Source organism: Oncorhynchus mykiss, chromosome 21, assembly GCF_057628025.1.
Source record: "Oncorhynchus mykiss isolate SJ-2025 chromosome 21, ASM5762802v1, whole genome shotgun sequence".
NCBI lineage: Eukaryota > Metazoa > Chordata > Actinopteri > Salmoniformes > Salmonidae > Oncorhynchus > Oncorhynchus mykiss.
Genome location: NC_143042.1, coordinates 38,547,635 through 38,575,199, shown reverse-complemented (window position 1 = coordinate 38,575,199; position 27,565 = coordinate 38,547,635). Strand labels below are relative to the sequence as shown.

Here is a 27,565-nt window from a genome sequence, read left to right as displayed (position 1 = left end):
ACAGACAACCAACCCCCTCTGAAACCCACATACAGTACAGTACGCCCACTTACATATTCAGCCCACCTCATCCACGACCAACCCACATACAGTACAGTACGCCCACTTACATATTCAGCCCACCTCATCCACGACCAACCCACATACAGTACAGTACGCCCACTTACATATTCAGCCCACCTCATCCACGACCAACCCACATACAGTACAGTACGCCCACTTACATATTCAGCCCACCTCATCCACGACCAACCCACATACAGTACAGTACGCCCACTTACATATTCAGCCCACCTCATCCACGACCAACCCACATACAGTACAGTACGCCCACTTACATATTCAGCCCACCTCATCCACGACCAACCCACATACAGTACAGTACGCCCACTTACATATTCAGCCCACCTCATCCACGACCAACCCACATACAGTACAGTACGCCCACTTACATATTCAGCCCACCTCATCCACGACCAACCCACATACAGTACAGTACGCCCACTTACATATTCAGCCCACCTCATCCACGACCAACCCACATACAGTACAGTACGCCCACTTACATATTCAGCCCACCTCATCCACGACCAACCCACATACAGTACAGTACGCCCACTTACATATTCAGCCCACCTCATCCACGACCAACCCACATACAGTACAGTACGCCCACTTACATATTCAGCCCACCTCATCCACGACCAACCCACATACAGTACAGTACGCCCACTTACATATTCAGCCCACCTCATCCACGACCAACCCACATACAGTACAGTACGCCCACTTACATATTCAGCCCACCTTATGAGTGTGTGATGTGCGGCCCAAACAGGGCCATGGCACTGAGGTTTAATACCCTCCACAGACACAGACTCCCTTCATAGATGATAAGAAATATTCTTATATGAAAGGAGCTGAGAGATGGAGAGAGGGAGAAGGTGGAATAGAGAGAAGGAGAGAGAGAGGAGGAAGAGAGAGATGGTGGAAGTGTGAGATAATGAAGGAGACCAGTAGACCATGCTTCATCGAAAATAGAAGTGATGAGGGAGGAGAAGAACTGGAATGCTACAGTGATGATGGAATCAAGACTGCAAGGGAGAGTGAGAAAAATGGACAGAAAGATTGACAGACAGGTAGACAGAGATGATAAAAATAGAGAGAGAACCAGAGAGAGCTGTGGAGGAAGTCACAAATTGATTGAAAGGTGAGACAACAGATGGGCGGACAGACGGACGGACAGACACCAATATACAGACATACCAATATACAGACAGGCAGGCAGTCAGGCAGGCCAACAGACAGGCAGACAGACAGACCAATAGACAGACAGACAGACAGACCAAAATACTGTACCGACAGACAGACAGACAGACAGACAGACAGACAGACAGAGACAGACGGACAGGCAGGCAGGCAGGCAGACATACATACAGACCAACAGACAGACCAATATACAGGCAGACAGACAGACCAACAGACAGGACAGACATACATACAGACGAACAGAAGGAAAGACAGACAGACACAGTTTCTCCTCCACTTCATCTCCAGTTATATGGTAGTCGGTAGCTTTGGCTGGTTGCCAGGTAACAGAGGAGCACGCCGGCAGCCCCAGTTGCTGATAGAGGTGAGCTGACCCCCAGCCGCAAGGGAGTCTGGTTAGAAGCCCCAGTACCACAGCCCGTATCAGAAGTCAACCCAGCTACGTGTGTGTGTGTGTGTGTGTGTAGAGATGTGAAGACCTTCCCAAAAACCTTCTCAATTGAATGTTAACTACAAAGTAGCCTATGCCTACCTGGCAGAATAATACAGTGCCTTGCGAAAGTATTCGGCCCCCTTGAACTTTGCAACCTTTTGCCACATTTCAGGCTTCAAACATAAAGATATAAAACTGTATTTTTTTGTGAAGAATCAACAACAAGTGGGACACAATCATGAAGTGGAATAACATTTATTGGATATTTCAAACTTTTTTAACAAATCAAAAACTGAAGAATTGGGCGTGTTTGAAGCCTGAAATGTGGCAAAAGGTCGCAAAGTTCAAGGGGGCCGAATACTTTCGCAAGGCACTGTATCATGATTATTTGCATCAATCCAGTGGCCATTTGTTTTGCAAACTCTGCAATAACAGAAATGTCTCCAACCCCAAAAAACTATTGCTACATCCAAAAATCGAAATGTATTAGATTTTTCCCACACCTCAAATGGTTTCCTGGTGTGGTTTAAGAATTTTTGTGGACTTAAAACAACCAATTGTGTTGTTTATCAACAGCAACAAAAAGGTGTGATTTTGAGAGTGAAAACGGGGAAAAACTAAAACCTGAAAAAAAAACCCAGAGAAAATTTGGGAACAGAAAAAAAATGCCATCCCCACAATGAAGCATGATGGTGGCAGCATCATGCTGCGGGGAAGTCTTTCATCAGCAGAGACTGGGAAACTGGTCAGAATTGAAGGAATGATAGCTGCCGCTAAATACAAATAAATTCTTGAGGGGAACTTGTTTTAGTTTTCCAGAGATTTGAGACTGTGACGGAGGTTCACCTTCCAGCAGGACAATGACATTAAGCATACTGCTAAAGCAACACTTGAGTGGTTTAAGGAGAAACATTTAAATGTCTTGGAATGGCCTAGTCAAAGCCCAGACCTCAATCCAATTGAGAATCTGTGGTATGACTTAAAGATTGCTGTACACAAGCAGAACCCATCCAACTTCAAGGAGGTGGAACAGTTTTGCCTTGAAGAATGGGCAAAAATCCCAGTGGCTAGATGTGTCAAGCTTATAGAGACATACCACAAGAGACTTGAAGCTGTAATTGCTGAAAAAGGTGGCTCTACATGTCACGGTTTTCTGTATGTGAAGGAGAGTCGGACCAAAATGCGGCGTGTAGATTGCGATCCATGTTTATTTAAACTAACGTAAAACACGAATCGATACAAACACTACAAAACAATAAACGTAACGAAAACCGAAACAGCCTAATACTGGTGCACATACACACAGAACAAGGACATCAAGACACTAAGGACAATCACCCACAAACACACAGTGAAACCCAGGCTATCTAAATATGGTTCCCAATGACTAACACCTGCCTCTGATTGAGAACCATATCAGGCCAGACATAGAAATAGACAAACAAGACATCCAACATAGAATTCCCACCCAGCTCACGTCCTGACCAACACTAAAACAAGGAAAACACACACGAACGATGGTCAGAACGTGACAGTACCCCCCCTCCAAGGTGCGGATTCCGGACGCACAACCTAAACCTATAGGGGAGGGTGTGGGTGGGCATCTCTCCGCCGTGGCGGCTCTGGTGCTGGACGTGGACCCCACTCCATAATAGTCTTAGTCCACCTCCTTAGCGTCCCTAGATAGGTTACCCTCCTTAATGACAGCTCGGGACAGAGGGGCAGCTCGGGACAGAGGTAGCTCGGGACTGAGGGGTAGCTCAGCACTGAGAGGAAGCTCATCACTGAGAGGAAGCTCATCACTGAGAGGAAGCTCAGCACTGAGAGGAAGCCCAGCACTGAGAGGAAGCCCAGGCAGGTAGTTGGATCCAGCAGATCCTGGCTGACTGGCAGATCTGGAAGAGTCTGGTTGACTGGCAGATCTGGAAGAGTCTGGTTGACTGGCAGATCTGGAAGAGTCTGGTTGACTGGCAGATCTGGAAGAGTCTGGCTGACTGGCAGATCTGGAAGAGTCTGGCTGACTGGCAGATCTGGAAGAGTCTGGCTGACTGGCAGATGTGGAAGAGTCTGGCTGACTGGCAGTTCTGGCTGCTCCATGCTGACTGGCTGCTCTGGCTGCTCCATGCTGACTGGCTGCTCCATGCTGACTGGCAGCTCTGGTTGCTCCATGGTGACTGGCTGCTCCATGCTGACTGGCGGCCCCGGCTGCTCCATGCTGACTGGCGGCCCTGGCTGCTCCATGCTGACTGGCGGCCCTGGCTGCTCCATGCTGACTGGCGGCCCTGGCTGCTCCATGCTGACTGGCGGCCCTGGCTGCTCCATGCTGACTGGCGGCCCTGGCTGCTCCATGCTGACTGGCGGCCGGAGACACCGTGCGCAAGGCTGGTGCCATGTAAGCCGGCCCAAGGAGACGCACTGGGGACCAGATGCGTAGAGCCGGCTTCATGGCACTTGGCTCGACGCTCACTCTAGCCCGGCCGATACGCGGAGCTGGAATATACCGCACCGGGCTATGCACCCGCACTGGAGACACCGTGCGCACCACAGCATAACACGGTGCCTGCCCGGTCTCTCTAGCCCCCCGGTAAGCACAGGGAGTTGGCCCAGGTCTCCTACCTGGCGTAGCCATACTCCCTGTTAGCCCCCCCCCCCAATACATTTTTGGGGCTGACTCTCGGGCTTCCATCCGCTTCGCCGTGCTGCCTCCTCATACCTGCGCCTCTCAGCTTTCGCCGCCTCCAGTTCTTCTTTGGGGCGGCGATATTCTCCAGGCTGAGCCCAGGATCCTTCACCGTCCAGTTTGTCCTCCCATGTCCATTCCCTCTCTTGCTGCACCTTGGGGCGGCTACACTCCCCTGGTTTAGCCCAGGGTCCTCTCCCGTTGAGGATTTCCTCCCAAGTCCAGAAATTCTTGTCACGCTGCTCCTGCTGCTGTTGTTGCCTGTTACCACGCCGCTTGGTCCTGTTGAGGTGGGTGATTCTGTCACGGTTTTCTGTATGTGAAGGAGAGTCGGACCAAAATGCGGCGTGTAGATTGCGATCCATGTTTATTTAAACTAACGTAAAAAACATGGTTCCGAGACAATGACTAACACCTGCCTCTGATTGAGAACCATATCAGGCCAGACATAGAAATAGACAAACAAGACATCCAACATAGAATGCCCACCCAGCTCACGTCCTGACCAACACTAAAACAAGGAAAACACACACGAACGATGGTCAGAACGTGACACTACTAAGTATTGACTTAGAGTTACGTATGCTCAAGTGTTCTGCTTTTTTGTCTTATTTCTTGTTTGTTTCACAATAAAAATATTTTGCATCTTCAAAGTGGTAGGCAGGTTGTGTAAATCAAATGATTCAAACCACCAAAAAATCTATTTGAATTCCAGGTTGTAAGGCAACGAAAAAGGAAAACTGCCAAGGGGGATGAAGACTTACGCAAGCCACTGTATGTATTGGCAACCACTCTGCTCTCTTCTTATCTAGCCCTGTAAGTTGCTTAGCCAACACAGTAATAATGCAGACCTGGCCCAGCTCACACCTGCAGCCTAATACCTCACTAAGACACACACACACACACACACACACACACACACACACACACACACACACACACACACACACACACACACACACAGCATTCATCAAGACAGCACCATATGAACATTACACAGTTGGCAAGCATATCATAGCCTCTTGCTGTAGATCTCCACACTAAAACCTCATAAACCTGAACCAACAACTGAGAGGAACATTCAATTACATTTATTGTATTTCGTCTCCAACCAAAACAGCTTGTTCCTCCCTTGTCTGTCCGTCCGTCCGTCTGGCCATCTAGCTGTCTATCGTGTTAGCAGCAGTGTGTGTGTCAGGCAACAGGAATTAACAGGAAGTATTTTGTGATGCCTCAATGCTCATGTTTAAGAGAGCGTGGCGTGGATAAGGTTGCACTGATGAGCCATCACTCACAACACTCTGCTGGATGTGTGTGTGTGTATACTTGTGTAATAAGCCCTCCAGTCCTGCAGTCCACCTGTGTGTGTGTGTGTGTGTGTGTGTGTGTGTGCGTGTGTGTGTGTGCGTGTGTGTGTGTGTGTGTGTGTGTGTGTGTGTGTGTGTGTGTGTGTGTGTGTCATTAATCAGTGTATCATGGGCCCGCCAGCGTTTTAGGCCGCCCACTCTGTTACTACGCTGCCGCTACTTATTAATCAACCCATCAGACAGACGGTGGCACTGCTCTGCGCCTGCCAAATAGGGAGCAGCAGGCCTCTCTAAGATAACTCCAACACTAGACCACTGCCCTGCACCTGCCAAATAGGGAGCAGCAGGCCTCTCTAAGATAACTCCAACACTAGACCACTGCCCTGTACCTGCCAAATAACATTGTTGCACTGTGAGAAGGGGATAGCAGGAAGGCAAAATATAGCGCGCACACACACTTACACACACACACACACACACACACACATACACACACACGTGCGGGGAAATGGGGGAAACAAAGAGAGAATGGAAAACAAAGAGCATCCATCTTCCTTTGTGTAGAGAAGGATGAAATTACCCTTGACGCTGATCTAAGGTTGGTTTTGCATTTCTCCCCTCTAATGGTTAAGGTTAGGTTAGGGTTAGCGGATCTTAGATCTGTGCCACATCCTCTTCGATGGAAGCTAGTTGTGAGTCGTGGCCGAGGAAATATGAAAGGCTGACCCAGATTGATGATATAGAAAGAGAGTTGGGGCGTTAACACGCACACAGAGAGAAAGAGAGTTGGGTCGTCAACACACACAGAGAAAGAGAGTTTGGTCATTAACACACACACACGCACACAGAGATAGAGAAAGAGAGTTGGGTCGTTAACACACACACACAGAGAAAGAGAGTTGGGTCATTAACACACACACGCACATAGAGACAAAGTGAAAGAGAGTTGGGTTGTTAACACACACACAGAGAGAAAGAGAGTTGGGTCATTAACACACACACACACGCACACAGAGACAAAGAGAAAGAGAGTTGGGTCGTTAACACACACAGAGAGAAAGAGAGTTGGGTCATTAACACACGCACACAGAGAGAGAAAGAGAGTTGGGTCGTTAATACACACACAGAGAGAAAGAGAGATGGGTCGTTAATACACACAGAAAGAAAGAGAGTTTGTCATTAACACACACACGCACACAGAGACAAAGAGAAAGAGAGTTGGGTCGTTAATACACACACAGAGAGAAAGAGAGATGGGTCGTTAACACACACAGAAAGAAAGAGAGTTTGTCGTTAACACACACCGAGAGAAAAAGTTGGGTTGCTAACACACACAGAGAGAAAGAGAGTTTGTCGTTAACACACACCGAGAGAAAAAGTTAGGTCGCTAACACACACACACAGAGAAGTTGGGTCACTAACACACATAGAGAGAAAGAGAGTTGGGTCACTAACACACACACAGAGAAAGAGAGTAGGGTCACTAACACACACAGAGAGAAAGAGAGTTGGGTCACTAACACACACAGAGAGAAAGAGAGTTGGGTCACTAACACACACAGAGAGAAAGAGAGTTGGGTCACTAACACACACAGAGAGAAAGAGAGTTGGGTCACTAACACACACAGAGAGAAAGAGAGTTGGGTCACTAACACACACAGAGAGAAAGAGAGTTGGGTCACTAACACACACAGAGAGAAAGAGAGTTGGGTCACTAACACACAGAGAGAGAAAGAGAGTTGGGTCACTAACACACACAGAGAGAAAGAGAGTTGGGTCACTAACACACACAGAGAGAAAGAGAGTTGGGTCACTAACACACACAGAGAGAAAGAGAGTTGGGTCACTAACACACACAGAGAGAAAGAGAGTTGGGTCACTAACACACACAGAGAGAAAGAGAGTTGGGTCACTAACACACACAGAGAGAAAGAGAGTTGGGTCACTAACACACACAGAGAGAAAGAGAGTTGGGTCACTAACACACACAGAGAGAAAGAGAGTTGGGTCACTAACACACACAGAGAGAAAGAGAGTTGGGTCACTAACACACACAGAGAGAAAGAGAGTTGGGTCACTAACACACACAGAGAGAAAGAGAGTTGGGTCACTAACACACACAGAGAGAAAGAGAGTTGGGTCACTAACCCACACAGAGAGAAAGAGAGTTGGGTCACTAACACACAGAGAGAGAAAGAGAGTTGGGTCACTAACACACACAGAGAGAAAGAGAGTTGGGTCACTAACACACACAGAGAGAAAGAGAGTTGGGTCACTAACACACACAGAGAGAAAGAGAGTTGGGTCACTAACACACACAGAGAGAAAGAGAGTTGGGTCACTAACACACACAGAGAGAAAGAGAGTTGGGTCACTAACACACACAGAGAGAAAGAGAGTTGGGTCACTAACACACACAGAGAGAAAGAGAGTTGGTCAGAATGAATAGCTATTTATTTACCTTGTTCATTCATTCGTGTTACCAGATGAATTATGCATCAGGGTCATGAACAGCTCTTAGGGTATTGAACATTTCTCTCTCTCTTTCTCTCCCTTTAGCCATCTCTTTTATTTAACTCTTGGAAAGAGCACTCTGTTAATCTCTCTCTATTATAAAAAGTAGGGGATTACATTTCCTGGACAACAACAGGAGCGGAGAGAGAGAATGTGAGAGAGAAAGGGGGTAGAGAAGAGGGAGATGGACAGTTAGACTGCGAGAGAGGAGAAAGAGAGGGAGATACAGAGAGAGAGAGAGACATAAAGAGAAATCACTAGAGTGCTGTTGTCAGCTTCCACGAGGCTGGGGATCATCTGTCAGGGTACTGGACTGTACCGCTGTACAGCATAGTGTGTCGTCCCGGAGATACATACATACACGGTACATCCTGTCCCTCACACAGACACCTACACTCAGAAAAAAAGGTACCGAATTGTACTTAAAGGGGTTTAAATGCTGTCGCTGTAGTGGTAACCTGTAAGGTATGTACAAACAATTACTTGTCGGGATATAATTGCAACCTTGCAGTTCGTACCTTAAGAGCCAAAATGTACAGATTAGCATTTTTAGGGTACCGGCACAGTGACAAAGCCATTTGTAAGTGGCAAAAAATGTACCTCTTCTCTATACCAAGAGCCTCACTTGTACACACCATCCCACTTCTGACACCAATGTAGCAAATTCAAGGGGTGGCCCCGACCGTGCCTTGAACCTGGGTCCAGCAACTGTCAAGCCGAAACCTTAACCATTACACCAATAGGTCCATACCCCTGATCTATTTCACTCAGTGTTGTTTTAAGATCGCTGTACTATTAGTTACGGCTCTTTCTTGTCACCTGATCTTATGTAAGCCTTTAAAGATGTCAGAACTGGCAGTGGACATGCTCAAACTTCAATTAACATAACCGTATACTATTTAAACTGATGCAACACTTCCACTCACCGGTGGCCAAAAATAACTAACTGAAAGCCACACCATAACGAAGCCATGCCTCCAGTGATTGTACCTTTATATTCACAATTTTGGGTACAAAAATGTACCATCATACTCTTTATCCACACATGTACCCTAAAAGGTACCGAACAGTACCATGTGAGATCATATGTGTACCCCAAGGAACAATACCGTACCCTAAACAAAACCCTTTTTTCAGTCTACTCAACTAATGAGTGGCACAGCAGTCTAAGACCCTGCATCTCAGTGCAAGAGGCGTCACTAGAGTCCCTGGTTCAAATCCAGGCTGTATCACATCCGGCTGTGATTGGGAGTCCCGTAGGGTGGCGCACAATTGGCCCAGAGTCGTCTGGGTTTGGCTGGGGTCATTGTAAATAAGAATGTGTTCTTAACTGACTTGCCTGGTTAAAATGACATGTAAAAACAGAAGAGAGATAGAGGGAAGGATTAAGAAAGAGTTGGAATGACATTTTACCCACCCACACTACCCCCTATGTGAACTGTCATTAATACAGATATGCATGTTAAGTGCACACAAAGCATGCACCTTCCTCGCTGTGTGTAATTCATGTATGTGAAGTGACTCTCATCAGTAGACTGCAGTAGAGAGCTACGGAACAGCCAGTGGTGCGAGGAGGCAGTCATCCAGAAGTCAGATGTGTGTGTAGAAATGAGATAAGCCAACAATTCCCTTTGTCATTAGTTTCCTATCCTACCCACTCCTCACTGCACCGCTATCGATGCCAATGGGCCTTATCTGACAAACACTATTCAAATATTCACTGAGCTCTGCATAACTGCCACAGTCATCACTGAGATTAAATGCGTTTTATCATATCATTTGCATATTTTAATTACATTGACGGAGGGGGGGGGGGGAAGCGGAGATTTTTGCGTGTGTGTTTGAGATGAACATAGCAAGTCTAATTTCTCTCTGAGCTGGCTGAGCTGGAGAGGTTGTGTGCGTGTATGTGTGTTTATGTGAGTGTGTTTATGTGTGTGTGTGTGTGTGTGTGTGTGTGTGTGTGTGTGTGTGTGTGTGTGTGTGTGTGTGTGTGTGTGTGTGTGCGTGTGATATGGGGAATGTCGTGACTTCAGTGTGTGGTTCGTGTGTGAGTCTTGAGTGGTGGAGTGATGGTTGAGTTGGATTGACATCCTAACGGCATCATCCTCACATTATAACGATAGTTTCAAAACCAGAGAGTGGGCCACAACACAAGTTTACAGACGAGTCCAATATAATTGAACAAAGTTGCATATAGAATGAATCTGAATAGAATGCATCTGTGTAGTTTCCCTGTGATCAAGACGTGGCGCTGCTCACTATTCTATGTTATTTAAGGGTAGGACACACACACACACACACACACACACACACACACACACACACACATACACACACACACACACACACACACACACACACACACACACACACACACACACACCATTCGGTCTGTCAATATGCATGGTGCAGGCTTTCTGTGGGACGTTTTCAGTAGAACACCATTCTGTGGGACGTTTTCAGTAGAACACCATTCTGTGGGACGTTTTCAGTAGAACACCATTCTCCGGCAGGTAAACGCAGGGTATTTTCATGAATCATTATTGTTATTACATTTAAAAATGTATCGGTGCACAGCTGTTCCCGAGCGAGGGATAGAGGAGAGGGATAGAGGAGAGGGATAGAGGAGAGGGATGGAGGAGAGGGATGGACGACCGATTGCACTTAATTGGTCGCTCTTTTTCAGGTTAAATTTCTTTCTCTCCCCCTCATCACCTCTTTCCTTAATTAAGAGGTAGAGGAAGAGGGAGGGAACAAGAAGAGGTAGAGGAGGAGGGAGGGAACAAGAAGAGGTAGAGGAGAAGGGAGGGAACAAGAAGAGGTAGAGGAGGAGGGAGGGAACAAGAAGAGGTAGAGGAGAAGGGAGGGAACAAGAAGAGGTAGAGGAGGAGGGAGGGAACAAGAAGAGGTAGAGGAGAAGGGAGGGAACAAGAAGAGGTAGAAGAGGAGGGAGGGAACAAGAAGAGGTAGAGGAGGAGGGAGGGAACAAGAAGAGGTAGAGGAGGAGGGAGGGAACAAGAAGAGGTAGAGGAGGAGGGAGGGACTGTGGGAGAGTAACCATCTTGGGAACACACACTGCCTTGGATCAGTGTGTGTGATCAAACTTCTCCACAGTGAGGTATTGTTCCTCAGGCCTATAAAAGTGTTCACAAGACAACAAACTGGAATCGATGGACACACACCAGCACTCTATAAAAACTATTGTAACGCAGAGGTGAGACTCTCTGCGAATGGCTACACACACCTCTCACAGTCAGTTACTCACCTTTGACGGACAGTCTCCTTTCCTTCTCCTTTCTCTGCCCCCCCCCCCCCCCCTCCTCTCTGAGCAGAGAGTGTGTGTGCAAGAGTGTGTGTGTGCGTGGCAGCGTGTGCGCGTGTGTGTGACTCTCCTCCCAGGTCCCTGTGGCACAGTTGGAATCACCCTGATGAAAGCTGAGTGCAATCAATCCTCATTACAAACATGCTGAGATATACCGCACACACACACACACACATTAACAATTCATGCTTGTGGTAACATCCGCATATTTGTGCACATTAAGGAACAAAGAGGCACACACAGCCAATATGATAGCTAGGGGGAATGCTGCAGACAGAGAGCTGCAGGGAAGCTCTCTGTCACACAGTCATACTCAGCTGGGAGCTGGCCTGGTTTCTGTCTCACAAGCACATACTGTTCACACACAGCCATATGTCGCTGAAACATAACTCCGATAGAGATACCGAATGCAGGGGGTTTAACGAGAGCGGGAAAGTACAAACTGATCAAGAAACCGACAGAGAAAGTACTTTTTAAAGAGAAAGGGAAGTGTGGGCGAGTGGGTCGATATGACGAAAGTAAGAGAGGGAAACGAGGAAGGAGAGAGGCGGAAGCCTGCCTTTGGCGCCCACCATGGTTCTTCTCTTTTTGTCTGTTTGTTCAAATCCTTGTTTTTCAGGGGGAATAGACTGCTGCTGTTCTGAGTGGAGAGGGGGATCCTTATCTGTACCCCCCCCCTCTACACACAAACACACACACACCACTCAAACACGCGCACACTTTACATATACACACACACACGTCCTCCCTGCTGAGGGTCTCGCCCGGGGTGACAGCAACTGAATCACAAAATGGGAATAATTTAGAACCTCACATGGTGCGCAGGAATAATTGCAACGACAGAAATACTAACAACGAATGTATTTGAATACGATATTAGAATAGTTCCAACAACAAACGAGGGAGGGAGGAATGGAGGGAGGGAGAGGGAGAGAGAGAGAGAGAGAGGACAGAAGAGGGAACAAACTACACAAGGCCACAGACTAACCAATCGTTAAACTTTGAGTTGTGAAAATGCTTCCCCAATCAAAAGCCCTGGATTAACAGCGAGGTTGGTGCTAAACTAAAGAGCAGAGCTACCTCACACAGAGCTATCGCAGACAACCCTGAGACTGCGGCTGAGGACAGGAACAAGTACAAGTAGTCCCACTATGACCTCCACAGAGTCATCAAACAAGAATAAGGACAATATAGGGATAAGGTGAAATCGTATTACACAGGCGCCGATGTGGCCGGGGCTACAGTCCATTAGGGATTACAGAAGAAGACCCAGCCGTGATCTGCCCAACGATGCCACTGTACTAGATGAACTCAATGCATTTTATGGAAGCTTTGACAACAACAACATCGTGCCGGGTGTGAGGGCCTGTCACCGACCCAGAAGATTGGGTGATCTCGCTCTCTGAGGCCCACGTGAGAAAGGTCTTTATTCAGGACAACACCTGCAAGGCCAGACAGTATTCCAGGGCGCGTTCTCAGATTATGTGCAGAACAGCTGGCACACATATTCACAGTCATTTTCAACCTCTCCTTGTCCCAGTGTTTGTATACCGCCCCAACAGATCTATAGGTGATGCCATCTCAATTTCTCTCCACACTGCCATCACCCACTTAGAAAAGAGGAATACCTATGCTGTTCATTGACTACTTCTCAGCGTTCAACCCAATTGTCCCCTCCGAGCTCGTCACCAAGCTTAGAACTTTGGGTCTGAACACCTCCCTCTGCAACTGGATCCTGGACTTCCTGACGGGCTGACCCTAGGTGGTGAGGTTAGGCAACATCACCTCCGCCACGCTGACCCTCAACACAGGGATCCCACAGGTGTGTGTGCTTAGTCCCTTCCTGTACTCCCTGTTCACCGACAACTGTGCGGCCACTTACGACTCCCACACCGTCATCAAGTTTGCTGACAACACGACGGTGGTAGGCCCAATCATTGGCGACGGTGAGTCAGCCTACAGGGAGGAGGTCAGTAACCTGGCAGCGTCACTAGGACCAAGCACGCCCCCATCCACATAGACGGGGCTGCGGTAGAGCAGATTGAGAGCATCAAATTCCTCGGTGTCCAAATCACTAAAAACTTCAAATGGTCCAAACACACACGCACACTCATGAAGAAGACACGACAGCTCCTCTTCCCCCTCCGAAGGTTGAAAAAGTTTGTCATAGACCCTCAAATCCTCAAACTGTTCTAAAGCTGTACCACTGAGAGTGTTTTGACTGGCTGCATCACGTCCTGGTATGGCAACAGCACCGCCCTCGTTCGCATGGTGCTACAGATGGTGGCGTTCACAGCCCAGTTCAACACTGGGGCGGAGCTCCCGGCCATCCAGGACATCTATGTCAGGCGGTGTGGTAGGAAGACCCGGAAAATCGTTAAAGACTCCAACTACCCAAGTCAAAGACCATTCTCTCTGCTTCCGCACGGCAAGCACTAGTCTGGCACCAACAGGCTCTTGAACAGCTTCTATCCCCAAACAATAAGACAGATGAGTAGCTAACAAAATAGCTACATGGACTATTTGAGTTAACCTTGTATCGTTATTGACCTTTGCACTGTCTTTATGCTCACTCACACACACACACCATCATTTGCTCACACACACACATTACGCACATACATTTATACTGACTCTACACACACACACACACACACACACACACACACACACACACACACACACACACACACACACACACACACACACACACACACACACACACACACACACACACACTCACATACAATCATCATATACACTGCTGCTACTTTGTTTATCAAATATCCTGATGCCTAGTCACCTTACCCCTACACACATCTACCTCTATCGATCCAGTATCCCTGTAAATATGGTACTGGAACTGACCATGTATATACAATTAGTATGCTTCTTACTTATTATTTTCTGCATATTCATTTTTATTTTTATTTGTTATTTTTTTTCTAGTATAACATTTATATTAATTCATGCAGTTGGCTTTTGAGTTTGCAAGAAAGGCATTTCACAGTACTTGTCCATGTGACATTCAAAACTTGAAACTTGGTGTTCTTAGTGTAAGAGGTCTCTTCATCTCCCCTCTCTGTCTCTTTCCAATACTACTGTATGTGTAGTTGACCCTGTTAAATAGCTTGCCATTTACAGCTGCTGTAAGGAGTAGTGGCAGGAGAGACCGAATGAGACAGAATGACAGGTTGGGTCTCGCTGTGACAGCGGCGTAAGGCAGGAGAGTATCGTGTGGCAGTTGTAATGACGTATTTAGGCTGCGGTGTGGGGTTGGTAACAGGCTGACTGTTGGGGCCTTCCTGCCGGTCTTCCTGCCTGTCTTCCTTCCTGCCTGTCTTCCCGCCTGTCTTCCTTCCTGCCTGTCTTCCCGCCTGTCTTCCTTCCTGCCTGTCTTCCCGCCTGTCTTCCTTCCTGTCTGTCTTCCTAGTAGATGTCTGAATAAAGGAGAGGCAACTGAAAATAATCCTTACAAAGATCATGTTAAATAATGCACCCGCTTATATAGACCATCGCTTTCTGAAAATAAATCAAACACATTCCTTAACTGCATTAACCTGAGCACAGTAAATGGACTTCACTATGGAAAACAACATTAACTCTGTACAGTTCTTAGATGTACTTGTTACAAAGAAGGGACCATCTCTAAGTACTACAGTTACAGCTGATCGTTACCATTCTAAAAAATAGGTTTTTACCAGTCAGCCAACCTCATAGACCGCGTCGCGTCTGTGACACAGAGGAAGAATATGATAGACAATCGTACTCTCTCCTTGAGCGTTTCCGCTCGAGAGGATACCCCCGATACCTGGCAGGAAAAAGCTCCAAAACAAGTTAAAAGCTTTGAACAGGAGCCAGTTACTTCATAAATCCCAAGAAACCGTTTTCTGTACACTAGCGACTCACTTTCAATGACAGCCGTAATGGAATCAGGTCTTTTCCCAATAAGCACTGGCAAATACTGTCATCAGACTCGTCCTTTACATTCTGCCTTCTAGAGGCATCTTTATTCACCTTTAACGATCAAGAAATCTATGGAACGTATTAGTTCCATCAGATGTGGCCAGAGAGAGAAAGGAGGCCTTCCGAAAAGGATGTTCCCCTGTAGATCATGTACGCCCTCATAGGACCTATGAGAGGAAGTGATGTCTAACTTGCGCCTCTAAAGGCGCTATTTAGATGTTCTTGCCATTGGCTTCATATTGGATGAACATCCTTTGAAAGTCATTCTTGGGGACGATGAATCCGCTATCGGATGTCAACATATCACCTCGCCAGTTTGCGAGACATTTTATAGAGCGAATGAAAAGAGGTGATTGCGACAACAAATGACTCCAAAGAGATGTGTCAATGAAATTCCGTATCCCCACATGGTTTAAACGATGAACTGGATTCCCCCTCCTGCCTATAGGCCAAATGTAGACTGTTATACAAGAACACTGTCCGTATCAGATTTGACACATAATTTATGACTTCGCCCCACTTATTTATGAAGGGCCGGGCCTGATCAAATGAAATTGTATTTATTTTATTTGATGTCCTATGTGGTAAGTTATCTCATTAATTGATATAATGCATCCAAGTGAGTGGACACCTAAGGCAATTGATGTACAGGTAGACCAGAGAAGATTCATCCCTGATTGGCAGGTAAGTTGGCAACCCTGATTAGAAGCACCTGCTGCTCATCGGTTATTCGCCTGGGTTTCCTGCAAATGCTGTTTTGAATGAAAAAGATTTGTACCTACACACTGAAGTAGACCAAAAAGCCGAAACGCCTGTGTACGCTATCCCTGATGCAGTGAAAATAGGTCTTGTTTAAATGAAGTAAACTTCATTGTTTGAGTTATATTTATCTGAATTCATACCAACCAAACGTCCGGGAGAGTGTGATGGTCCTCTTTTGATTTGACACCTTGCTGCAAATGGAAGGATTGGAGAAGTGTGTAGTGTGCATGTGTGTGTTGATACATGTGTTTATTCCAACACTCCTACAAAGCCGTGTGTGTGTGTGTGTGTGTGTGTGTGTGTGTACTGTAGATGTGTGTGTAAATATTGGAAGCAGTATCCAGCATGATTATTCAGAGCCAGGCAGACACAGCTGTTCCCTTCACACACACACACACACACACACACACACACACACACACACACACACACACACACACACACTGCACCTATGGACACACACACAGGAGTCACACTGGCAGCCCTGGCATTACTGGCAGGCAACACCCTACAGAATGAATGCACACTGGGTATAGACAGGGCGAGGGTGATCCAACAGTCAGGGACACACTAAAGAGACAGGGGAAGCACGTACCCCCGTGCACACAGGCATGCGTGAGCACACACAAACACGCACATGCACCATCACCCTCACACACATACCAAACCAATGTATCACATGTGTGTGTGTCCATATGTTTATTCATTGTCCACCTGATTCAATAAGAGGCATGAAGGTGTGTGTTAAAGGGAGACAATCCCAGCGTGTGTGTGTTTATATGTGTGTGTGAATGTGTGTCTCTCTCGCTCTGTCTCTGTGTGTGTGTGTGTGTGAGAGAGAGAGAGAGAGAGTCTTCTCTGTAGTGTCAGCTCTTTGATCAGCCTCCCCCTGCTCGGGAACCAACCTCTGGTGTCTTGGAGGCAGATGAAACGCACACACATACACACACACACACACACACACACACGAAACCCTGTGCCTCTCTCTCTCTTTGTCTCTCTCTCTATCCGGGGCCGCCTCATAGCCACAGAACACCCACTATCAATCCTCTCTTCTCCCTTCCCCTTAACAAGCGCTCCTTACCCCAGCTATTTTAAAGGCTATTGATATGGAGCTGAGGCTTTCATCTGGTATTGCACCAGTTTATTTATTAACAGCCCTTGGTTTTATTTTATACCCCCATTTATCTAAATATGTGAGAGGATGGGTGACTGGAGAATACGTGGGTAAACCCTGAAGGGTGGTTGACAAGGGTAAGGGTATGTAAATATGTGAGAGGATAGGTGACTGGAGAATACGTGGGTAAACCCTGAAGGGTGGTTGACAAGGGTAAGGGTATGTAAATATATGAGAGGATAGGTGACTGGAGAATACGTGGGTAAACCCTGAAGGGTGGTTGACAAGGGTAACGGTATGTAAATATGTGAGAGGATAGGTGACTGGAGAATACGTGGGTAAACCCTGAAGGGTGGTTGACAAGGGTAACGGTTTGTAAATATTGGAGAGAGGGGAGTTTGGAGCTTTAAAAAGCCGGTGGTTCCTTTAGCTGCGTACCGTACCTAAACAGTGTCAGGAAAGTAATGACGGGCCAAGTCTTCATTCCGGGTTATTGTTGCTGACGTCCTCCCTTCCTCCTTCCCACTCTTTTCTGCTGTGTCTAGTGACCCAATTCGCTTCTATTCAAAAGCTGATTTACCGGCCAGACGGCAGAATATTTGACATTATTGTAAAAATAAACGTTCTATTGACACCTTAATATCTCCTCTCTCTCTCTTTCTCTCTCTCTCTCTCTCTCTCTCTCTCTCTTTCCCTACCTTCTGCCTTTCCTCGGTCCCTCTCTCTTCTCTCTACCTACTTCCCCTTTCCTTCCTCCTCCTGCTCTCCACCTCTCCCTCTCTCTTCTCTCTACCTACCTCCCATTTCCTTCCTCCTCCTGCTCTCCACCTCTCCCCCTCTCTTCTCTCTACCTACTTCCCATTTCCTTCCTCCTCCTGCTCTCCACCTCTCCCCCTCTCTTCTCTCTACCTACCTCCCATTTCCTTCCTCCTCCTGCTCTCCACCTCTCCCCCTCTCTTCTCTCTACCTACCTCCCCTTTCCGTCCTCCTCCTGCTCTCCACCTCTCCCTCTCTCTTCTCTCTACCTACTTCCCCTTTCCTTCCTCCTCCTGCTCTCCACCTCTCCCCCTCTCTTCTCTCCAGGCTTCCTGAGTACAGGCGACCAGTCAGCCAAGGGGAACTACGGTCTGTTGGACCAGATCCAGGCCCTGCGTTGGCTCAATGAGAACATTGGCCATTTTGGGGGCGACCCCGAGCGCATCACCATCTTCGGCTCCGGGGCGGGGGCGTCCTGCGTCAACCTGCTCATCCTCTCGCACCACTCCGAGGGTAAGGGGCACACTGGTGGGTCACATTCTTACTTGATTTGATTTGATTTACTTCTCAGTCTACTTAACCCTTGCCTGGTAGAATAAGGATCATTCAATGAACTGTGTGGTTACTTAAAAGGATAGGTTGGTTGAAAGTGAGTTCCCAAGGTACCATTAGTGTCACGCCCTGACCTTAAAGATCCTTTATTCTCTATTTTGGGTTAGGTCGGGGTGTGACTAGGGTGGGCATTCTAGTTTCTTTATTTCTATGTTGGCCTGGTATGGTTCCCAATCAGAGGCAGCTGTCTATCGTTGTCTCTGATTGGGGATCATATTTAAGCAGCCTTTTCCCAGCTGTTTGTTGTGGGATCTTGTTTTTGTGTAGTGCCTGTGAGCACTGCATTGACTTCACTCACATGTGGAACTCTACGTACGCTGCACCTTGGTCCATTTAACGATTGTGACAAACTGTGTCTCCTCATATATAATCAACTATACTACAATATAATTTCAGTATTCTTAACCTGGTAGAGTAAGAGAAAATGTACTATGTTGCTATTCACTGGAAGAGTAGAGGGTAGATTGGTCTGGTCATTCTATGGAAAAGTTAGGCGTATCCAATTGTCTTGTGGGTAGATTGTACCATCACTGAAAAGTAAATTACATTTTCATTCATACTCTCTGTCTACGTACCTGGTTGAATCATAGTAAATGTGAAATTGTGAGTGTACGATGTGGGTACTCACTCAAGAGGAGTAGGAGGGATAGACTGGTTCAAAGTGAGCTCAGACTGTGTGACACCTTATTCCACATAGAGTATCTGAGCAAAAAGTAGTGGACTACTTAAGGAATAGAGTGCAATTTGAGGGAGAGACTCAAAGTTTAAATTGGGAGCAATGTGGTCCAATGACCTGCAAGGAAACCTCGACACACACTCTCATGCTTTCATCACAGCTATTACACTACCAGGTATACTCTGATAGAGAGAGGGAGAGAGAGATAAAAGGAGAAGAGAGATAAAAGGTGAAGAGAGATAAAAGATGGAGCGAGGGAGAGAAAGAGAAAAGGAGAAGAGAGGGGGAGAGAGAGGGAGAGAGAGATAAAAGGAGAGAGGGAGAGAGATAAAAGGAGGAGAGAACGAGAGAGGCGGAGAGAGAGACAAATAAAAGGAGGAGAGAACGAGAGGGAGGGGGAGAGAAAAGGAGAGAATGAGAGAGATAAAAGGAGGAGAGAACGAGAGAGGCGGAGAGAGAGACAAATAAAAGGAGGAGAGAACGAGAGGGAGGGGGAGAGAAAAGGAGAGAACGAGAGAGATAAAAGGAGGAGAGAACGAGAGAGATAAAAGGAGGAGAGAACGAGAGAGGCGGAGAGAGAGACAAATAAAAGGAGGAGAGAACGAGAGGGAGGGGGAGAGAAAAGGAGAGAACGAGAGAGATAAAAGGAGGAGAGAACGAGAGAGGCGGAGAGAGAGACAAATAAAAGGAGGAGAGAACGAGAGGGAGGGGGAGAGAAAAGGAGAGAACGAGAGAGATAAAAGGGGGAGAGAACGAGAGGGACGGAGAGATAAAAGGAGGAGAGAATTAGAGAGACTAAGCGGGAGAGAGATAAAGGAGGAGAGAGAGGGAGAGAGATTAAAGGAGGAGATAATTAGAGAGACTAAGAGGGAGAGAGATAAAGGAGGAGAGAGGGAGAGAGGGAGAGAGATAAAAGGAGAGAACAAGAGAGGCGGAGAGAGAGGGAGAGAGATAAGAAGAGAGAACGAGAGAGACCGAGAGAGTTAAAAGCAGGAGAGAGAGATATGAGTGTGTATTGTGAGTGTTTCAATTATCACGCTGTGTGTCTCTGTGTTTGAAGATCAACCTGACCGCCATACAGTAATAACTCACATTTGTGTGTGTGTGTGTGTGTGTGTGTGTGTGTGTGTGTGTGTGTGTGTGTGTGTGTGTGTGAGCATGTGTGTGTGAGCATGTGTGTGTGAGCATGTGTGTGTGAGCATGTGTGTGCGTGTGAGTGCACACGTGTGTACATGCATGTTTTTCTGCGTGTGGGTGCATGCAGGTGTGTGTGTGTGTGCATGAGACTGTTAGTAAACAACCATGTACAGTATGCATGTTCTCTCCTCCCCTCACACCCTAACCTTCATGTTCTCTCCACCCCTCACACCCTAACCTTCATGTTCTCTCCTCCCCTCACACCCTAACCTTCATGTTCTCTCCTCCCCTCACACCCTAACCTTCATGTTCTCTCCACCCCTCACACCCTAACCTTCATGTTCTCTCCTCCCCTCACACCCTAACCTTCATGTTCTCTCCTCCCCTCACACCCTAACCTTCATGTTCTCTCCACCCCTCACACCCTAACCTTCATGTTCTCTCCACCCCTCACACCCTAACCTTCATGTTCTCTCCACCCCTCACACCCTAACCTTCATGTTCTCTCTTCCCCTCACACCCTAACCTTCATGTTCTCTCCACCGCTCACACCCTAACCTTCATGTTCTCTCCTCCCCTCACACCCTAACCTTCATGTTCTCTCCACCCCTCACACCCTAACCTTCATGTTCTCTCCACCCCTCACACCCTAACCTTCATGTTCTCTCCTCCCCTCACACCCTAACCTTCATGTTCTCTCCTCCCCTCACACCCTAACCTTCATGTTCCCTCCACCCCTCACACCCTAACCTTCATGTTCTCTCCTCCTCTCACACCCTAACCTTCATGTTCTCTCCTCCCCTCACACCCTAACCTTCATGTTCTCTTCACCCCTCACACCCTCACCTTCATGTTCTCTCCTCCCCTCACACCCTAACCTTCATGTTCTCTCCACCCCTCACACCCTAACCTTCATGTTCTCTCCTCCCCTCACACCCTAACCTTCATGTTCTCTCCACCCCTCACACCCTAACCTTCATGTTCTCTCCACCCCTCTCACCCTAACCTTCATGTTCTCTCCTCCCCTCACACCCTAACCTTCATGTTCTCTCCTCCCCTCACACCCTAACCTTCATGTTCTCTCCTCCCCTCACACCCTAACCTTCATGTTCTCTCCACCCCTCACACCCTCACCTTCATGTTCTCTCCTCCCCTCACACCCTAACCTTCATGTTCTCTCCACCCCTCACACCCTAACCTTCATGTTCTCTCCACCCCTCACACCCTAACCTTCATGTTCTCTCCTCCCCTCACACCCTAACCTTCATGTTCTCTCCACCCCTCACACCCTAACCTTCATGTTCTCTCCACCCCTCACACCCTAACCTTCATGTTCTCTCCTCCCCTCACACCCTAACCTTCATGTTCTCTCCACCCCTCACACCCTAACCTTCATGTTCTCTCCACCCCTCACACCCTTCATGTTCTCTCCACCCCTCACACCCTAACCTTCATGTTCTCTCCACCCCTCACACCCTAACCTTCATGTTCTCTCCACCCCTCACACCCTAACCTTCATGTTCTCTCCACCCCTCACACCCTTCATGTTCTCTCCACCCCTCACACCCTAACCTTCATGTTCTCTCCACCCCTCACACCCTAACCTTCATGTCCTCCGTCATATCTTGTCTTGCCATTGACTCGTCTCCTCTGCTGCCACTCACCAATACATTGCAACCTGACCTTTCTGCTGTCAAACCCATCTTCATCATCATCGTCATCTAACCCCAGCCCTCCAGACTCCTCCACCTGTCACTCAAAGCCCCCGGGCCGCCAGGTAAGGAACATTCCCGCTCCCCTCGAAGAACGGCAATCACGTCATCGCACCAGTCAGCAAATGAACTGTGCCATGATATACATGAGTTTAAGGAGGAGAGGTGAATGGGGGAGGTGGGGAGGGGAAGGGGAGATACAGATTGTTATGATGAGAGAGGCGGAGGGGGGAGTGAGGAGAGGTAGAGGAAGGGAATATGAGAGGGGGATAGAGTAAGGAAATACATTGATTGTTAGGATTTAGGATGAAATATATACAGTGCCTTCGGAAAGTATTCAGAACCCTTGACTTCTTCCACATTTTGTTGCATTCCTTATTCTGAAAAGGATTAAATTAAACATCCTTAGCAATCTACAGACAATACCCCATAACGACAAAGCGAAAACAGGTTTTTAGACATTTTTGCAAATTAATACAAAATGAAAAACAGACATACCTTATTTACATACATATTCAGACCCTTTTCTATGAGACTCGAATTTGAGCTCAGGTGCATCCTGTTTCCGTTGATCATCCTTGAGATGTTTATACAACTTTATTGTAGTCCACCTGTGGTAAATTAAATTGATTGGACATGATTTGGAAAGTCACATAGCTGTCTATATAAGGTCCCACAGTTGACAGTGCATGTCAGAGCAAAAACCAAACCATGAGGTCGAAGGAATTGTCCATAGAGCTCCGAGACAGGATTGTGTCGAGGCACAGATCTGGGGAAGGGTATCAAAAAATGTCTGCAGCATTGAAGGTCCCCAACAACACAGTGATCTCCATCATTCTTAAATAGAAGAAGTTTGGAAACACCAAGACTCTTCCTAGAGCTGGCCGCCCGGCCAAACTGAGCAATCGGGGGAGAAGGGTCTTGGTCTGGGAGGTGACCAAGAACCCGATGGTCACTCTGACAGAGCTCCAGAGTTCCCCTGTGGAGATGGGAGAACCTTCCAGAAGGACAACCATGCTGCACTCCACCAATCAGGCCTTTATGGTAGAGTGGCCAGATTGAAGCCACTCTTCAGTAAAAGGCACATGACAGCTCGCTTGGAGTTTGCCAAAAGGCACCTAAAGACTCTCAGATCATGACAAACAAGATTCTCTGGTCTGATGAAACCTAGATTGAACTCTTTGGCCTGAATTCCAAGTGTCACGTTTGGAGGAAACTTGGCACCATCATTACGGTGAAGCATGGGGGTGGCAGCATCATGCTGTGGGGATGTTTTTCAGCTGCAGGGACTGGGAGACTAGTCAGGATTGAGGCAAAGATGAATGGAGAAAACTATAGCGAGATCCTTGATGAAAACCTGCTCCAGAGCGCTCAGGACCTTGACTGGGGCAAAGGTTCACCTTCCAACAGGACAACGACCCTAAGCACAGAGCCAAGGCAACACAGGAGTGGCTTCGGGACAAGTCTCTGAATGTCCTTGAGTAGCCCAGCCAGAGCCTGGACTTGAACCCGATCGAACATCTCTGGAGAGACCTGAAAATAGCTGTGCAGCAACGCTCCCCATCCAACCTGACAGAGCTTGAGAGGAACTGTAGAGAAAATACAGGTGTGCCAAGCTTGTAGCGTCGTACCCAAGAAGACTCAAGGCTGTAATCACTGCCAAAGGTGCTTCAAGAAAGTACTGAGTGAAGGTTCTGAATACTTAAGTGAATGTGATATTTCATTTTTTTTTCATTTATAAATTAACAAACATTTATAAAAACCTGTTTTTGCTTTGTCATTATGAGGTATTGTGTGTAGATTGATGAGGGGGAAAAAACAACATTTTAGAATAAGGCTGTAACCTAAAATGTGGAAAAAGTCAAGGGGTCTGAATACTTTCCGAAGGCACTGCACGAGCCCTTTTGTCAATCGTATATCTCAGCCTTTTATCGCCCTCATTCTTTTTCTTACTCTATCACTTCTTACAAACTTTCTCACCCCACTCTTCAACTCCCTCTCCTTCTCTCCCCCCGCCCACCCTTTCTCTCTTCCTCTCTCGCTCTTTCTCTGTCTCTCTTTCTCTGTCTCTCTCTTCTATGAGGAGAAATGCTGAGGTAGCAGGTAGGGCTAGCTCGTGTCTGAGTCATACACTTCATAATAAACTCCCTGGGAAATAGAGGCTCTGCTCTGCGTCGGTGCTTAATAATTCACCAGGAATCTACAGAAGAGGAAAGGAGTGCGGAGGAAGAGAGCGAGACGAAGGAGGAACAGTAGGGAGGGATGAGAGCCCCCTCCTGTTACGAGGCACAGGACCGACGGAGAGAAATAGAAAAGAGAGAGAGCGAGAGAGAGAGAGAGAGAGAGAGAGAGAGAAATCTGTGGAAGATAGGAAGGAAAAGTCTCTTTTAGAAGCAGACTGTGTAGTCCCCCATCGATTTCCCAAGTCTGAGATTGTTGGAGTTAGAAGCACATGCCTTTCTCTCTGATTTGTTACAGTGAGTAAGATGTAGGGAAAAGCAAAGACAAATCTGTGGAGGGTAAAAGGAACAAACTTTCACAACCTAAGTATTCTCAATCCCTTCCCCAAGTCTGAACTTTTCAGATTGTTCAAAGAACAGTATTAACTTCTCTCTTCCCGGAGAGAAAGGAGGCAATGAGAGGATTCCACGTTAGACTATTGAGATGCACCCATGGCTGCTACTCTAGTGACCTAACATGTGTAGCACACTTTGACGAAACAAAGTGAATGTCCGCTCACCTTTTCCAGACGTATATAGGATATTTTTTTTGTCCAGATGATATTACGTTGGACGGTGATGAAACTGCCCCCTTACAGATGCAGTTGTATAACTTCTCCTTCCACTCTCTCTCTCTCCTCCAGGGTTGTTCCAGAGGGCCATAGCCCAGAGTGGCTCAGCCATCTCCAGCTGGTCGGTCAACTACCAGCCCCTCAAGTACACTAAGATCCTGGCCCGGAAAGTGGGCTGCAGCCACTCAGAGACGGCAGAATTAGTGGACTGCCTGAGGAAGAAGAACTTCAGGGAGCTGGTGGATCAGGACATTCAGCCGGCCCGCTACCACATCGCCTTCGGACCCGTAGTGGACGGAGACGTCGTGCCGGACGACCCTGAGATACTCATGCAGCAGGTGTGTGTGGGCGGGCGTGTATATTAGTCACAGCTCTCTGACTGCAGAGACAGAGGTACTTCATTGGTTGTGATGAAACCCCAAGCCGAGATTTACCAAGGGTAAAATGTAAAAAGATAAAGATTATGATAAGACATTACTGTAATGGTTCAGTGTAATTGAAGACAGTTTCATATTTGAGGCTTTTTGGTGTTTAATGCTCTTTTTAAGGTGCCCAAAGTGCTTCAAATTTTATGGGGCAGCACCACTCATCTCATCCACGTCTAATGCATTTATGGACCTAACGTGTCCTTCTCTTTTTCTGCCACTAGGGGGAGTTCCTGAACTATGACATCCTGATAGGAGTGAACCAGGGAGAGGGGCTCAAGTTTGTAGATGACAGTGAAGACAACGATGGGATCTCAGCTGCAGCGTTCGACTACACTATATCTAACTTTGTGGACAATCTCTACGGCTATCCTGAGGGTAAGGGTCTCTGTGTACCTACCTATTCATGTACCGCTTTTCAGAAAGTATTGTGTGACAATATGAGTCAATATGAGTCTTCTTGGGTAAGTCTCATCAGAGCTTTCCACACCTGTATTGCGCAATAGTTCCCCATTATTCTTTCTATTAGGTGCTGAGGATCATGGCTAGATAGCCATTTTCAAGTCTTGCCACAAATTTAAGTCAAAACTGTGTAACTTGGCCACTCAGGAACATTCACTGTCTTCTTGGTAAGCGACTCCAGTGTAGATTTGGCTTTGTGTTGTAGGTTGTTGTTCTGCTGAAAGGTGAATTCCTCTCCCAGTCTCTGGTGTAAAGCAGACTAAACTACGTTTTTCTCTGGAATCTTGTCTGTTCTTGTCAGGCATACCCATAACATGATGCTGCGCCACCATGCTTGAAAATAAGGAGGCAGTTAGTCAGTGTTGTATTGTTGGATTTGCACCAAAGTTCAAGGACGTGTAGACTTTCTATAGGCACTGTATATAACCACTAGAGAGGAACAGTGTTTCCCAAAGCCAAGTTAAGTGGTTTACTGTTTGGTAAAATATTCTATTCAAACTTCAATTCACTAACATTTGCCATTTTCTCTGACTCCTCCCTTACTTTTCTCCTCCCATCTAGGTAAGGACATCCTAAGGGAGACCATTAAGTTCATGTACACCGACTGGGCCGACCGTGACAACGGAGACATGAGGAGAAAAACCCTCCTCGCCTTATTCACGGACCACCAGTGGGTGGCGCCGGCGGTGGCCACGGCCAAACTGCACGCCGAGTTCCAGTCTCCCGTTTACTTTTACACCTTCTACCACCACTGTCAGACGGAGACGCGACCGGAGTGGGCAGACGCAGCCCACGGGGATGAGATCCCCTACGTGTTCGGGGTGCCCATGATCGGAGCCACCGACCTCTTCCCCTGCAACTTCTCTAAGAATGATGTCATGCTCAGTGCTGTAGTCATGACATATTGGACTAACTTCGCTAAGACGGGGTAGGTGGCTGATGGGTAGGTGTTAGGTGGGTAAATGGTAGGTGTGTAGGTGATAGGTGGTTGATGGGTAGGTGGTTGATGGGTAGGTGGTAGCTGAGTAGGTGGTAGCTGAGTAGGTGGTAGGTGGGTAGGTGGTTGAGTGGTAGGTGGGTAAGTGGAAGGTGGTTGGTGGGTAGGTGTTTGGTGGGAAGGTGATTGGTTTGGTAGGTGGGTAAGTGGTTGGTGGGACGGTGGATTGGTGGGACGGTGGTTGGTGGGACGGTGGTTGGTGGGACGGTGGTTGGTGGGACGGTGGTATGTGGGAAGGTGGTATGTGGGTAGGTGGTTGGTGGGAAGGTGGATAGGTGGTAGAGGGATAGGTTATTGGTTGGTGAGAAGGTGGGTAGGTGGTTGGTTGGTAAGTGGTTTGTGATAGGTGGTTTGTGTGACGGTGGTTGGTGGGAAAGTGGGTATGTGGAACAGTGGTTGGTGGGATAGTGGTAGGTGGGTAGGTGGTTGGTTGGTAAGTGGTTTGTGGGACGGTGGTTAGTGGGGCAGTGGTTGGTGGGTAGTGGTTGGTGGGAAGGTAGGTAGGTGGTTGGTTGGTAAGTGGTTTGTGGGACGGTGGTTGATGGGAAGCTGGGTAGATGGAATGTGGTTGGTGGGAAGGTGGTTGGTGAAATGGTGGTTGGTGGGTAGTGGTTGGTGGGAAGG

General features: G+C 47.4%; 1 protein-coding gene across 3 annotated transcripts in view; it reads left to right on the top strand.

The window, feature by feature from the left end:
• The window catches only part of LOC110500852 (neuroligin-2-like), a 222,265-nt gene that overhangs the window by 188,321 nt on the left and 6,379 nt on the right, over positions 1-27,565 (top strand). The window contains exons 5-8 of one of the 3 annotated variants that reach the window (XM_036957937.2): positions 18,457-18,642; positions 25,130-25,395; positions 25,707-25,860; positions 26,506-26,872. In XM_036957937.2, the coding sequence (XP_036813832.1) occupies positions 18,457-18,642; positions 25,130-25,395; positions 25,707-25,860; positions 26,506-26,872 (973 nt within the window). Of the gene's footprint in view, positions 1-18,456; positions 18,658-22,192; positions 22,332-25,129; positions 25,396-25,706; positions 25,861-26,505; positions 26,873-27,565 lie in introns of those variants that run through there. The other 2 variants (XM_036957936.2, XM_090214613.1) reach the window with 2 other exon arrangements.